Here is a 14522-nt window from a genome sequence, read left to right as displayed (position 1 = left end):
ATTCACATGGACTTATATACACATGTAATGCAATAAACAATGAAACAGGTTTTCCTTTTCAATAATAGTATACTGAAGTGTATTCGGTTGGTAATACTGACGTGTTTGGTTTGTAAACATTCTAATGATCACAGTCAGTCAACCATTAGCTGTTCATAGAATATGTTGTGTTATTCTGTCTTACATTATACTACTGTGCAGTATATATTTCTGATCGGTTTGTGTTCAAGATGTGATACAAAGTCTACAGTATGAACAATATTTGTAATTTATTGTGAGAAATATTTTAGGATTATTTTTTGTGAATTATTTACATATCACCTTTTTATTTTATATTTTTTGTGTTTTTAGTTGATGTCTGTTGTTATCTCAAATCATCAAATCAACAGTCGAATTAATTTGTTTGACTTGTCAAACGGCAAACAGTTGAATGAATAATTCCTTCAATAATTAAAAATAAGGATACAATTATAATTGTTGGAAAAAATGCTGTTCCTCTTCAGGCTTCATGAATGGCTTATTTATGATCTCCTTTAATGGTTGAAGTTGAAAAACTATTGAATATTGTCATAAAAGATTGTACTCAATAATCAATATCGTATTCCCATGACTACTATTATTATTCATGAAAGAGTGTTAAGTTATGAACTATTAAGACCTAAATACCATTATGAAGATAACCTATTCACTGCAAGTAAAGGATGGTTAACATTTAAACCTGCATAGCATTTTGATTTAAGGTGAAGCAATTAATGCAAATGAAGAAGAAGCTGAAAAATTGAAAATATATTACAAATTATTATAAAAGAAGGAGTATATATGTCACAGCAACTATTTAATGTTGATGAAATGGCGATTTTTTAGAAAAAGATGCCTGAACATACTTTTATTGCAAAAAAAGAACATCATTTGACCGGTTTTAAAGTATCTAACGATTGATTCACACTTTTACTTGGAGGAAACACAAAGGGGAACTGTAAACTAAAACTGTTGCTTGTATATCATTCAGAAAATCTCCATGCTTTTAAAAGAATTAATAAACTGTGTATTGTTCATCCAACCTAAAAGCACAGGTAACAAGGCAGATTTTTTCTGACTGGTTTAAGAATGTTTTTGCCTGCAACTCAGAACTTTTTGCACAAGAAACAATATCGCACACAAAGCCATTCTGCTGCTCGATAACGCTTCTGGTTATCCAAGCTTCGAGGAATTGGAAGCAATTAATTCACATGTAAAAGTTGTTTATATACCTGCAAATATGACATCACTGATACAGCCATGTGATCAAGGTTTAATAGTTACATTCAAGGCTTACTATCTTAAAAAAAAAACATTTTTTCAAAAATATCCTTCAAGCTGTACATAATGTTGGCGAAGTTTTGAAAGAAATCAAAGGGAGTATGCTTTGTGGAGTATGGCACAAGCTGTATCAAGATCAAACTGCATTTGATGATGATAATGGACAAGGAATTAGTACTATTAAAAATGAAGTTGTGCAACTTGCCAGCAGTGTAGGGCTCAAAGTTGATGCTGAAGACGTGAATGAACTTGTGGAAGGAGATCAACAACTTCTAGAAAATGAAGACTTGTTAGCACTAGCTGAGTCGCCAAACGAGCAGCTAGATGACAATTCGAGTAGCAATGACACATTTAAATTAGGGTCCAAAACTCAACAGTGGTGAACCTTCATCCTCATTCTCCATTTCTCAACAGTAAAAGGAATACAGTAGGCATTAAGGCACATTGAAAAGTTTTGTGATTATGTAACTGATAAAGATCCTGATCAACAACAAAAGTATAAAAGTTGTAAATGGATGGTTAGGTGATATGAAATGCTACAAGATGGTGCTAGATCAGTTGTAACTATCAGTTAAGCAGAGTAAACTGGACAGTTATTTTAAGAAACCAAAGCTGAACTAAATGAAGTTTTTTTTTAATATTGTATTTAAGTCTTTAAACATCTATTTTAAGGTAACTGTTTTTTTAATAATACTATGTTGTATTATGATTTTTCTTTTGTACTTTATTATTTTTATATTTTTTACTTAGTTTCTACAGTACTGTACTGTATGTAATCATATTTACTGTACTGGATTCGATTTATATTCTATTAATTAAAGCATATTTAGCCAAATTGTCTAAAACTTCTGTATGTTATACGTGCGAAAATAATTATGAATTTAGACTACTAAATAAGTACACTTACAGATACTATACTATACAGTATACCTTTTTTGAGAAAACAATTTTGATTTATGCAGTTTTAATTTAGGTGACAATTTTCAGGGATGAATTAACCGCTTAAATCAAGGTATCCCTGTACAACATTCTATAGACTTTGTACTAATTTATACAGCTATGTTTTGCAGCACAGTACTTGAATGGAGGGTATTCTTTTACTAATGTTTTACTTACCTGCCTGTAATGCACTGCTCTACAGTATTCTATCTAAGGAAAAGAATGGTAATTGGATCAAATTTTGCATGTCAGGGTTTTTGTAGATATTGTCGTTTCATAACCCCCTTTAACTAAAAATCAGAATTTTAGGATTGAAACATTTTTGGAAAGGTATGTATTTACATTGAACTTTTGCGTGGTATCTCCAAACTGGATGGACAGATTTGTATGAAATTTGGCATAATGATTTCTGTATATGTAGTATTGATGCCATTTAAATCTTGATCACAGTCAGCCTAGGTGGATGGAGATAAGGACCTTATGGTTCCTGCATGTCAAAAGTTTACTTAGAAAGTTAGTAATTTTTTTCACAAAATTCAGTGCTTCTAGAGCATTAGATCAAATACCTTCTTTCTGGTAGTGTTTGGTCTTATTCAAACCCCCTCATAAAGGAGTGGAAGCAAAAAAACCTTTTTTTTGTTTCTGGACTCAATTCATATTCATGTATTAATTAGATGATTTCCATATATAAATTCGGTTGTATATTTGGCCAGTTTCATTCTGGATAGGGAATAATAAACTCAATTTTTTTTCTTCTGTTTTTATCAGTTATCTACTTTTTTGCTTGGTATCTTCAGACTGGATTAACCAATTTATTAAAGTTTGTTTGATGACTTGTGCATACAGATCATTATATAATTTAATTTTGGTTACAATTGATCATCATGGTTTCTGTAACTCAAAATATAACTGAGGAAAAAAAATCTTTTTTTATACAAATAATTCTTTACTTACATAATTTATTGTTATATTTAATTTTTCTCCTAATTAGTAGTCTGTTGAAGGTGAAGTCTTGTGTATGTGTGCATCAGTAAGTTTCCTGATGAAACCAAGAAAGTTATGCTATTGTTTGCAACATTTTTTATAATCTCTTATTGAAGTTATTTATTGCAAAAAATATACTACCAGTAAAAAAGACTACTTTTATACATAATTCTCTGAAATCCCTGAAGGTTTTGTTCAAATAAATTTCATTAATGAAAAACAAAAATTAGGTTTAGTGTGGTAAAAAGTTTGGTTTTTCCCCAAAACTGATTCGTAACATCATTTGTCAGACTTTTTTTCTCTTTTGTTACAAATGTTATTGTAAAATACTGAACAAGTTTTGAATGTATAAAATTAGCAAATTTCATTTTAGTATCACAGATTAGATAAGTTTGTTGAAAGGAAACAAGAGAAAGTTTGAAATTGTTTTGATTTCAGTGTTAAGCTAAGATGAAATATTGTTTAAAAAAAGAGATTAATTTAAAACCAAATAATCAGCCAACTCAACCAAAGTTAATGTTACCAGATCTTTTTTTAATGGTTTTTCAAATTAATTAATGATCAGATTTTAGAATTCTGAAAGTAAGGTATGAAAAATTTGGAATTGAGATAAGTAAGGTTAAAAGCTTTAGTCATTTGTGTATGTTATTTTTGGAATAGTGCATCCAAACTATGCACAATATTATACCACTTTTTTATAGATAGTGGAAGGAGTTCAACAATACCAAAATTATAGGAATACATACCATTGATTGAAAAATTTAATTTTAATTTGGTTATTGATAGAATAACCTGTTTAACGTAAGAAATGAAAGACCCTGACCAATAACAATAGGATTAGCGTAACCGAAAATAGGGGAATGACTACACTTTCAGTGAACAAGTTTGTAAAAAACCTATTAACAAAATGATTAATAAAATATGATTATTAGCTGATAGTCAACAAAGGTTAGAAAAATCGCTATAATTTTATTTCACATCAAATTGATTTACTACATCAAATAATTTAGAGAGACTGTATTCAAGACTACTTGTGATGCATGCTTCATTTATATAATGTATACAAAACTATGAAAGATAAGTTAAAATATACACATAATTATATAAGAAAACATAAATATTTTGTAATATAACAATAAATTATTGTATTGTAAACATAACACAGTATATTGTAATATGTGATGTCTGAAATATTAATTAAATTCTTCTTTTTTTAATATTGAGAAATCATTTAAAATAAGATGTATAAACTAATTTTTTTTTAATATAAAATTTTACGTTTTGTAATATATATTGAAGGCTGGGATTTGATTAGTTCTAATTAAAAATAGAACATTAGTTTTTATTTATGATATTTGCATAAAATTTCAAAAAATATTTGTTTATTATGTTTTAAAATCTTAATAGTTTTCTCCTGTGTGTATTGAGCTAATTTTACTTGTAACAATTCGTCAGGTACAGAATGTAAAAGTACTTGGATGTATAATAATAATAATAATAATAATAATAATAATAAATATCTGATGTTGCTTAACATATCTGTGATAAGATTACAAACTACTTCAATATTGCAGTAGAATAGATTTAAAAATAGGTTAATAATGTAAAAAAACATTCAAAACATTCAATGTGTGTGTTATTTAAAAATCATCCAGTGATTAGCCAGGGTCAATCTTTTTATTATCTACACAAAAACACACACACACACTCTCTCTCTCTCTCTCTCTCTCTATATATATATATATATATATATATGTTTTTTTTTAAATATTATTTCTTTCCTACGAATATAGTTAGAATAGTTGTATTAAAGGGGAGAAAGTATGATCATGTCAAAAATAGGGTATCAGATTTTTGCAAATCCTTGCCTTAGGGTCCAATTATAGATCTTCTAGATAAAAAAAAAAAAGAAAACATATGTATGTTACACTCATACGTGTGACCACTATGTTTGCCTTAGGATCTGTCTTTATATCTCAGGATTGACCAAACCAATTTTAGTTAAATTTGGCTCAAATATTTCTATACAAGAAGGATTGACCAGCCATTTTAATTTTCTTTTAAAATTCATTAAAAATGGTTGGGGGATATCGCAGAAAAACAATTTTAATCTTCTTCGGATCCATTTTGAAGAAAAGTATTGAAGCAAGTTAACTGCAATGCATATATTAATCCAAAACTTTTTTTCAAAAAATCAACCCCCCTCACCTTATAAAATTGGGATATTGTTTTTTTACCCTATCTCTGTTTGGTTTAAATATTTTTCAAAGTTTATACTTCATATACTGAGCCGGGAAGAAATGTCTAAAAAATTTTTTTAATTGACCCCAGACCTAAAATGCAGAAACGGTTTCTGAAAATCTTCTTTTTCTTATTTTAGCCATTATTAAAGGTTGGTGTTAGATTCAAGTAAACTGTTGTACTTATGCTTAACCTATGAGTGAATATTTTAGAAAAGTTCTTAAATTTATTACACATCTAAAATAAATTATAAAATACATCTAAAAATTATGTTTTTTTTTTTTGTATTTTGGCTCTAACTTTTAATGTTTGTTATTAAACATTTTCTTTCTTTTCTTTATCACTTAAAGAACTATTAAAGTTAAAGTAGCTCTGGCACCTATTTTCTGAAAACGTGAAGCAATTTTTTTTATTACTTTTATAAAATATTTTTGATATAGCCATCGAAAGTCATGCAATACTTTGCCAGATTTTGTGTGTGTGTGCGCGAATGTAGCTTTATGTATATTTATATATAGTTTTTTTCTTAGTTGAACATGACCTATATTGTAATTCATTTTTATAATGCTCTGTTGTGTAATTTAGTTTAATTTATAAAATGCCAGTTTTAATCTATTTCTTTTAATGTCTGTTATATCATCTCTTCTCTAAATTAATATATCCATTGGGATTCTGAAGATCCTGTGTTTCCTTTTTTTCGATTGCACTACTTACTTTAAAATTTGTTTTTTATCTGTTGTAAGAATATGTCTGTTCTAATTTTCTGGATATTTTTGTATTTATTCTTTAATATCAAAATTCATCATTGCCACAATCTATTTTTTATCCAATAAAAATTTAATTTCTAAAGTTTTTATAATACTGCATTAATATGTTGCATTTGTTAAGATTGTTTTGTTTTTATATTTTAGCTGATTTTGTTTTTTTAACCATCGTAAAAGAAATGAGGATGTTCTCAAATTTGTCCTGTATTATTTTCAAGCCTTACTCAACTGACCAACTGCAGTGATTTTAATGTGACTGTTGGTTTCGTAATAAGTTTCTTCTAGATAATGTCAGTGTAAGATATCTTAAATTAAAAATTAGATGGTCTCATTGACAATTTGAAAATGACAACAAATTTTGTTGTTGTTATTACCTTGCAAGGCATTACTACAGCATGATATGGCCTGAAATCATTTTGAAACTGCATTTTTGTTAGAGTCTTAATAAGAAATTAATTGGAAATCTTAAGATTAAAAAAAATATATATATATTCTCACATTTCTAACAGCTAACAGCTTTAACTCACGCTTGGTGGTATTTACTTAAAGTCATTTCTCTGAATTTTTAAAATTAGTTTTCTACCTTTTGTGTTTTTTAAGGTCTTATATGTTAAAATTAAAAGTTTCAATATTTTGAAGTATGTAACAAATTAAGGATTAATAAGCTGTCTGTAATTATTTATTCTTAATTTGGTATAGACTTCAAACATACAAACCATCAGAACTTATTATATAGTGTGTTTTTGGAAGTTGGTGTTAATTTATATATTAATTTTATTTTATTAATTAATGTAGTGTTATATTTCTCTGCAGAACAGTAGTTCATTTATTTCATTCATTTGTGGTAAAATATATGTAATAATTTGACTTAATTATTATGTACCTGCACAGTTTTTTATGTATATAATGATCGTTTGGTGTATGGGGATTGTGGTAATTTTGATTAATATTAATCAGGCGATCAGAAATAGATATTTGTTCACTTTTATCTTATGTATGTATTTTGCTTTATTAATTTTAAATGTTGTATGGTAAGAATATGTTCTTTTTAAATTTTATATTAAAATACATTAGTTGTGTTTTATCAAATGCAGTTGTGGTGGGTTGTTCAAAAAATATATTATTCCAATCTATTTTTAAGTAAATTTTTAGAATACTTTTATAACCGCTTTTTCATTGAAGTGGTCATTTACACTAATTACCAAATATATTTTTCCAAATAAGCAAAGAATTTTCAGCAATTTGTTTGATAGTAAAAACCAAAAGTGAAAATTCCTAAAAATCATTTTGTATAGAAATTTAATGTGGCATTAAATTAACTACAGACCTCAGAAGACAATAATTATAATATTGTGATGCTTATCTTATCTTTTCTTGAAGTTGCAGCCTCAGAATACAATTATTGGATGATAATTCTTATTAATCTTCAAGTAATACCTATTTTAAAAAAAATTGTTTGATCATTTCCATTATCTCTAAATCTGTACTAAAATTTTTTATTGCAAAATGAAAAAGAAAATAAATCTTTAAACTATAATATAAATGTTATGTGCAAAAATCTAGGAACCAAAATGCAAAAAATAAACGTATTTGATTTCAAAATCAAGGTCCTCATTCTAATTTTTTTTAAAAGTAAAGGAAGCCTTAACATCAGAGTATTTTAAAGTATATATTTAAAAGTTAAACATATTTTAATATTGTATATAAAAAAATATAAATTTTCAATAAATGAATGAGCACTAGCTACCAATTTGACTCGCATTACATGTTATTCGTAAAGAATGTAGAAGTGAAAAAAATACAAAATCATCACATTGTTCTTCAGACTGTATGAAGCTATTGTATGAACAAGTAATGTGATGTCCATGGGAAATTATTTCTGCATTATACTGTAATGTAGCAAACGTGATTTATCAGCTACTGGTTGAATGAGGAATATCATTGTTGCTAATTCAATAATTAAATTCACTTTGGCTGTCATTGCTCCAGAGCATTTGATGTTCATCAATTGACAGTAATAGCGTCCAATTTGACATTAATATTATACCATGGGTGTGCTGTTTCAGTTTTAGTAAAGAGTGAATTTATATAGAAGTTAGATGTAGTGACTTCTGATGTCCAGAAGCTCATGTTATGGCTATAGAACTGTAATAATGACTTGGCAGCTATCTTTGATCGTTGTTCTTAATCTCTTTTCTTTTAGATTATTTCTAGATGCTTATTGATCTTCATTACGTAATGTTGTAATGTTTCAAAGAAGTCTACCATGATGGTGTGTCCACATTTCAAAATAATGATGTTCCATTAAAGATGATGATTTATCTCTAATTATAACTAATACTATGGAATTGCTGTTGGTGGAGAATCAGAATGGTTCCAGACTATCCTTTTCATTTTTTACATGGGACCAAATGATAGATCCAGTTCATCCTCTTGGTTTCTAATGATTCTTGGCCAACATTTTTCTTTGTCTTCACTTAGGCTTGCCAAATGAAATTGGATATAGTTGTTTCTGAGGTGTATTTTGAGTGCCTACCAGCATTACTGAATCCATTTAGAATTAATAACAACAGTATATTCAGTAAATTACTTAAAACTGATTTCGTTGTATGCTTAGAGTCAAATACAGAAATTAAAAACTAGAATGAAGCAAAATTGGAAACTAATCAGTGAATTTAAATTTAAATATTACAGACCGACTATTCTTGTTATGTGTATGTTTTTGTTTTATAATGTTACAGGTAAGAAAAAGTGACAATCATGATCTAATAAGATTAGATTCTTCTTCTTCTGATAATGTAACAGCTGATTTTGATCCATTGTTAACAAAAAGTGATTCACCACCTTCTCTGTCATCTGCGGATACTCCAGATTGCAGTATCGGTCTAACTAATCCTTTGTACCCTTACTACACACCACCAGTTTCTGCAACAAACACTACATCAATAAAGCAGCCTAATAGTAATGATTTTGATCTTTTAAAGGAATATGGCCTAGATTTTAATAGTCTAACCTTACAACATGAACAGCCTAATGTTACACAAACACCAGCACACGGCCAAGCATCATGGACTAAATTTAATGATTAATGTAAGTAATATATATAAATAAATATATATTTGTGAATAAATAAAATGTAATTACTGTTAATATTGTATTAAAATACAAAAAATTGATATTTTATATGTAAAGTAATAATAGTTTTATTGTTATTAGTATTATTGTTTTAATTTGTTATTGTGTTGAGATGGGGCGAATTGATGAGTGCTAAACAGATGAAGTGATAAATACGGTGAAAGTACCTAATTTAATAAATATATGTAGACTAGTCTCTTTAATTTATAAATATGTAAAATATAAAATGTAATTTAAAAAGTAAATAATTATTATTATACTGAATTATTCTTATATTTAAAATAAAAAAATTAATTGTTATCTAATTTTTCTTTCTTCTTGTTACTTTCCATTTTTCATTTGAATTATGTATGCAGGATAAAAGTGAATGGGTACTTAAAGTTTTTTGGTTGGTAGTATGTAATATAGTGATTTCTGTTGTTTAATCCTAAATTTTACGGTGGAAATTATAGTTCCGTGGTGTAAGGTAATTTTAGTTCATTTTCTTGCAGTACTTAAAAATGTCTAAGTTTTTAAAATAATTTTATGATATTGCATACCATTTTGTCTTAAACGTTGTGTAGAAAATTATTCCATTACTAAAAAAAAAATGTCCTCAAAGAATTCTGGTTTATTTATATTTATTCTTTTTCATTTTTTTCTAGTTATGCCCATAACTGCTTTCAAAGTATTATGTGTTTCAAAATGAATATCGGGGGTTTAAGATTATGTAGTATTTATTAAATTTTACATATTGATAAATTATACATGAATTGAAAGAGTAACTCAACAGTTTTTCCTGAAGTGTACAGTGTGAGCACATTTTTCACATGGTACACGTCCAGCCGATAGGAGAATTCATCCCATACTTCAATCAGCAAGTCTGGAGTAATTGATGTGACAGCTGCTTGAATCCTGTGTCTCGAGTTGGGTTGGTCAGCTGGTAATAGTGGCAGTTACAATTTATAAACCTCCAAAGAAAAAAAATCAGATTAGGTGAATATGGAGACGATGGCAAACAACCACCATTATCTGATCCCTGGTGAACAATCCAGTGATCGGGAAGAATTTTATTCAACCAGTCACATACAATGTTATGTCAGTGAGGAGGTGCACCATCTTGTTGCCAAATAAAGTTCTATGGTTTGTATTGCACTTGAAGAAAGAGCCATAGTTGTAGCATATCAAGATAGTTCATTCCAGACACACTTGCTTCTGCGAAAAAGAACGGCCTGTAAACATGCTGTCGGGATACGGCACAAAAAACATTCAGTTTTGAGGAGTCTCATTCACACTGCAGTATTTTGTGAGGATTTTCTGATTCCCAGATATACACATTATAAGTATTTACTTTTCCATTAACATGAAATGTTGATTTGTCACTGAATATGATACAATAAAGAAGGTCTTCATCTTCACAGTGCATCATTTCATTTGTGAAGCTAGCATGCAAACCATTATCTGTAGGCGTTAGAGCTTGTAACAGCTGTAAATGGTATGGATACAGTTGTAAATATTTTCTTAAAACCCTTCACACAGACGTCACTAGAATTAATAATTTGCAGCTAGCCTTCCTAATGGATTTCCTAGGACTACGCATAAAAGACTCTCTTACGTGTTCAACATTGTCTTTGGACACATTTGGTCATTCTGTACTCTTCCCTTTACAAATACAGCCAGTGATTTCAAATTGTTTATACTATCTATAAATGTTATTGTCACTAAGGGGATCATAATGAAGCTTCAAACAGAATACATGTTGAATGATAATTACCGATTTGCACTTCGCAAACTGTAAAAAACATGGAACGCTTTCTGTTGGGGGGGGTCACCATCTTTAGTGCTTTCAAGCAAAAGGTACAAGAAACAGTTTATGGGCTTGCGCACAGCTAAGACTGTTTGAGTTGCTTTTTCATTTCATGTATAATTAATCATGTACATGAAAATTGAGAAATATTACATAGCTTTAAAACGTTTTAAAGCTCTGTTTTCAGTTTGAAACGCATGTTATTACAGAACCAGAATGCACAAAAGCAGCATTTTTTAAATTTTGTTACATATGTATGTTATACATATTAATGTTGTAACTACAACACAACAGCCAACACTCTAGCAATGAGTTGACTTCTAACTGTTTTGATGACTTTTAAAATTATATCTTCAAAAATTGTTATTAAGAGAAAGAACAATGTAAACTCTCGCTTGTTTCTGAAATATGAACCTGAAATATAGTGATGAAAATATTAACCGAAAGAATAACTATCATTTTCTTGGTATTAATTTTGAAGGAAAAAAATATTGGCTAGTTCTAGAGTTACGTTTTCCACATTTTTGTAGATGAGATGAGAACTAAATTTTTGGTTAATCACTGAAAAGCTAAAAATGGTAATATCCCCTTAAAGTTCATCTATTTACAGATTCTTCACATCTTTATTCGATTTGCTTAACAATTTCTTAAGTGTTGCTGAGGTAATATGTAATTTAATTTAATGCATATAACATTTAATTTTATCCCTTTCAGCATTTGATGCAATAAACTGTTAATAGATTATTATTACTAATCAGATTTACCTTAAGGTAGAGTGGAAATGTTTTGTATATACACAGTGCCCAGGCTAAAGGTATCCAAAAAAGTAATGGCTTCCACTAAGAGAACCACTTAATATAATTTAATAACTTTTTTTAATAAACACAGCAACTCACCAAGTTTTAATATAGGTATATAGGTTAGTCAGGTCAATGTATATACTTTTTATAGCTCGTCAGAACTCTAGACGATAATGTAACTCTTGCCAGGTGTTTAGGAGCATCCATGGCATTATTAGACCAGCAGCTTTAACAATTCTTTGTTTTAAATCAACCAAATCTTAAACTTTTCCTTGGTACACACAACTTTTAATAAATCCCCAAGAAAAAAAGTATAAAGCAGTGATATCTGAAGATCTAGGTGGGCATTCAGTTAAACCTCCTCACAGATCCAACATCCAGGGAAAGTGTTGTTCAAGAACATGATAACACCTTGATGAAAGTTTGGTGGAGCACCATCTTGTTGGAAACTGAAGCCTGCAGGAATCTGAAGAACAGCAAAGTTCTCACACATGATGAAGTATGTGTGTCCTATCATGAAAAAAAAAAAAACAAACTGATGATGCCATTTTTGTGCAGTTCTAACCAGACATTGATTTTTGGTGTGTGTCTTTCATTTTCAATTTCTGTATGGGGATTTTCAGTATCCCAAATTTAACAATTGTGTCTGTTAACTTTCCGGCATGTATGAAAGGTTGTCTCATCACTAAATATCAACATATCAGGATTGCTTTTGACAAGGTGCATTACCTCCACAGCAAACTAATATTGTAGGCAGCAATTATTTGGTTGAATTTATTAGAATTGTATCTTCTATGCTTGCAAATAAAGCTGCTTATGGACTATATGTCGTAAACATGGAATGAGGAATTTGCAGTTTGTAAAACTAGCCCACCTAATTGACTTTCTAGGACTTGAAGTAAATGCATCATGTTCATGATCCACAGTCTCATCACTAATTGAAACTTTTGGATCCAAGCTTCCAGTCTCTTTTAAAAGTCATGTCCCACTAATGAATAGAGTTGGATGTAGGAGGATCGATATTCCATTTAGTTTGTTCATGCCATTGAACACGTGCAACTGATTGAAACAACACTAACAAAAGCACGCACTGAACCTTCTGCTATGGGATCCACATCAATGCAATTATTGTCAGTAGAGAACTGACTATAATTGCATTGTGAGTTGGCTTGCCTGTGTATGCATATCCTGTTTACCTTGAGAATATACAGATTAAATCTTGGAAGATATTGCCTGTTGATTTAGCCTATATTTAAGAGATTACAACTACTCGTTTTCTAAATATAGGCCATTACTTTTGGATAGCTTTAGTACGGACACTGTATAATGCATTGTTTCCCTTATAAAAGGAGTACTTCAAGTTTTAAACTGTTACAGCTATAAACAACTGCTGTTACAACTTTAAATAACTGTTGTTTTAAACAACTTGTTCTCAGGCTACTTTAGGTTGGTATGCATGTAAATCTGATAAAAAAAAGGCTCTAGCCAGAGTTGCTTTCTTTGATCATGATAATATTAATGTTCTTTGTGCAGCCAGTTCCTAAGATGAACACAATAGTAGTGTTGTTTATTTGACTTAACACCAGCTGCATTTTAGTGGCTTTTTACCAATATCTAAAAAATATATTTGATTTAGTAGAGAAGGCAACATGAAACTACTTAGTTTCTCACTTCTCTTAATAAACCTGGTAGGGAATCCTTTTTTACTTCAGAATGGCTGTACAAAATTTTTGGAGTGGTGTATTAGTCAGGTCACCTTATTCAAATTTATTGTAGCACATGACAAGTTATATTGGAACATATTTTACTGATGTAATTAAATTGGGACAAAAACTTTTCTCTTTTAAAAGAAATAAGAAGTTCTTCCTGGCCTCATCACTACTACTTCTATATTTTCTATTCTTATTTAAATTTCTTTTGTTTTTTTATTAATATCTCATTCACCTACATATAAATAAACTATTTTCCAAAATGAGTCAGATTCTGCACGAAGTAAAATCTTTTATAAAACAGTTTTCATTACGTGGGAAATGAGATTGGATTAATTCTAGTATTAAATAGAAATTAACATATAAGGAAACAGAGCGATAAAAATAAAGCTAAATTTATGTTATGGAGGATTTATTATTAGTTGTTTTATAAATGATTATTAAAGAAGTGTAAATAAATATGCTGATAATAATTTTATAGGATGGCAAACTGGTGATGGTTGAACAGTTTCTGTCATTACCTGTGAATGGGTTAATAGATTTTAATTTTTCCTTCACAACCATGTAAGACCTTTCTTGTAAAATATATTAAAAAATTTGCACATGAATAAGTGTTCAACAGAAATTTTGTGAACAACACGCTTGTTTGTATTAGAAGTTAACTGATGAGAACATGTTCCTTGTTTACAGTAGTGAGACTTTACAGAAGGAAACTTCATTTATTTTATAAAACAAATTCAGAAAAATTTTATATTTGGAGTTTACTTGCTTGGAATTTTATATACAGTAAATAATATGATATTAAATATATGTTGTATAATACATTTTTCTGTTTTTTTTTAAATTTAAAGATAGAACTTTTATA

The 14522-nt window shown here is 28.9% G+C and overlaps 1 protein-coding gene across 4 annotated transcripts in view; it reads left to right on the top strand.

The window, feature by feature from the left end:
- LOC142328751 (DENN domain-containing protein 1A) overlaps positions 1 to 9667 on the top strand; it is a 94866-nt gene extending 85199 nt beyond the window's left edge. For 3 of the 4 annotated variants that reach the window (XM_075372757.1, XM_075372755.1, XM_075372754.1), the window contains one exon: positions 8969 to 9667. In XM_075372757.1, the coding sequence (XP_075228872.1) occupies positions 8969 to 9316 (348 nt within the window). In that variant the 3' untranslated portion in view covers positions 9317 to 9667. The remainder of the gene's footprint in view (positions 1 to 8968) is intronic. The other variant, XM_075372756.1, reaches the window with a different exon arrangement.
- Positions 9668 to 14522: the final 4855 nt, after the last annotated feature.

The sequence above is a fragment of the Lycorma delicatula genome, chromosome 8 (genome assembly GCF_047948215.1).
Source record: "Lycorma delicatula isolate Av1 chromosome 8, ASM4794821v1, whole genome shotgun sequence".
In the NCBI taxonomy this organism is placed as follows: domain Eukaryota; kingdom Metazoa; phylum Arthropoda; class Insecta; order Hemiptera; family Fulgoridae; genus Lycorma; species Lycorma delicatula.
The sequence above is the reverse complement of the archived record's forward strand: the minus strand, read 5'-3'. Positions and strand labels throughout refer to the sequence as shown.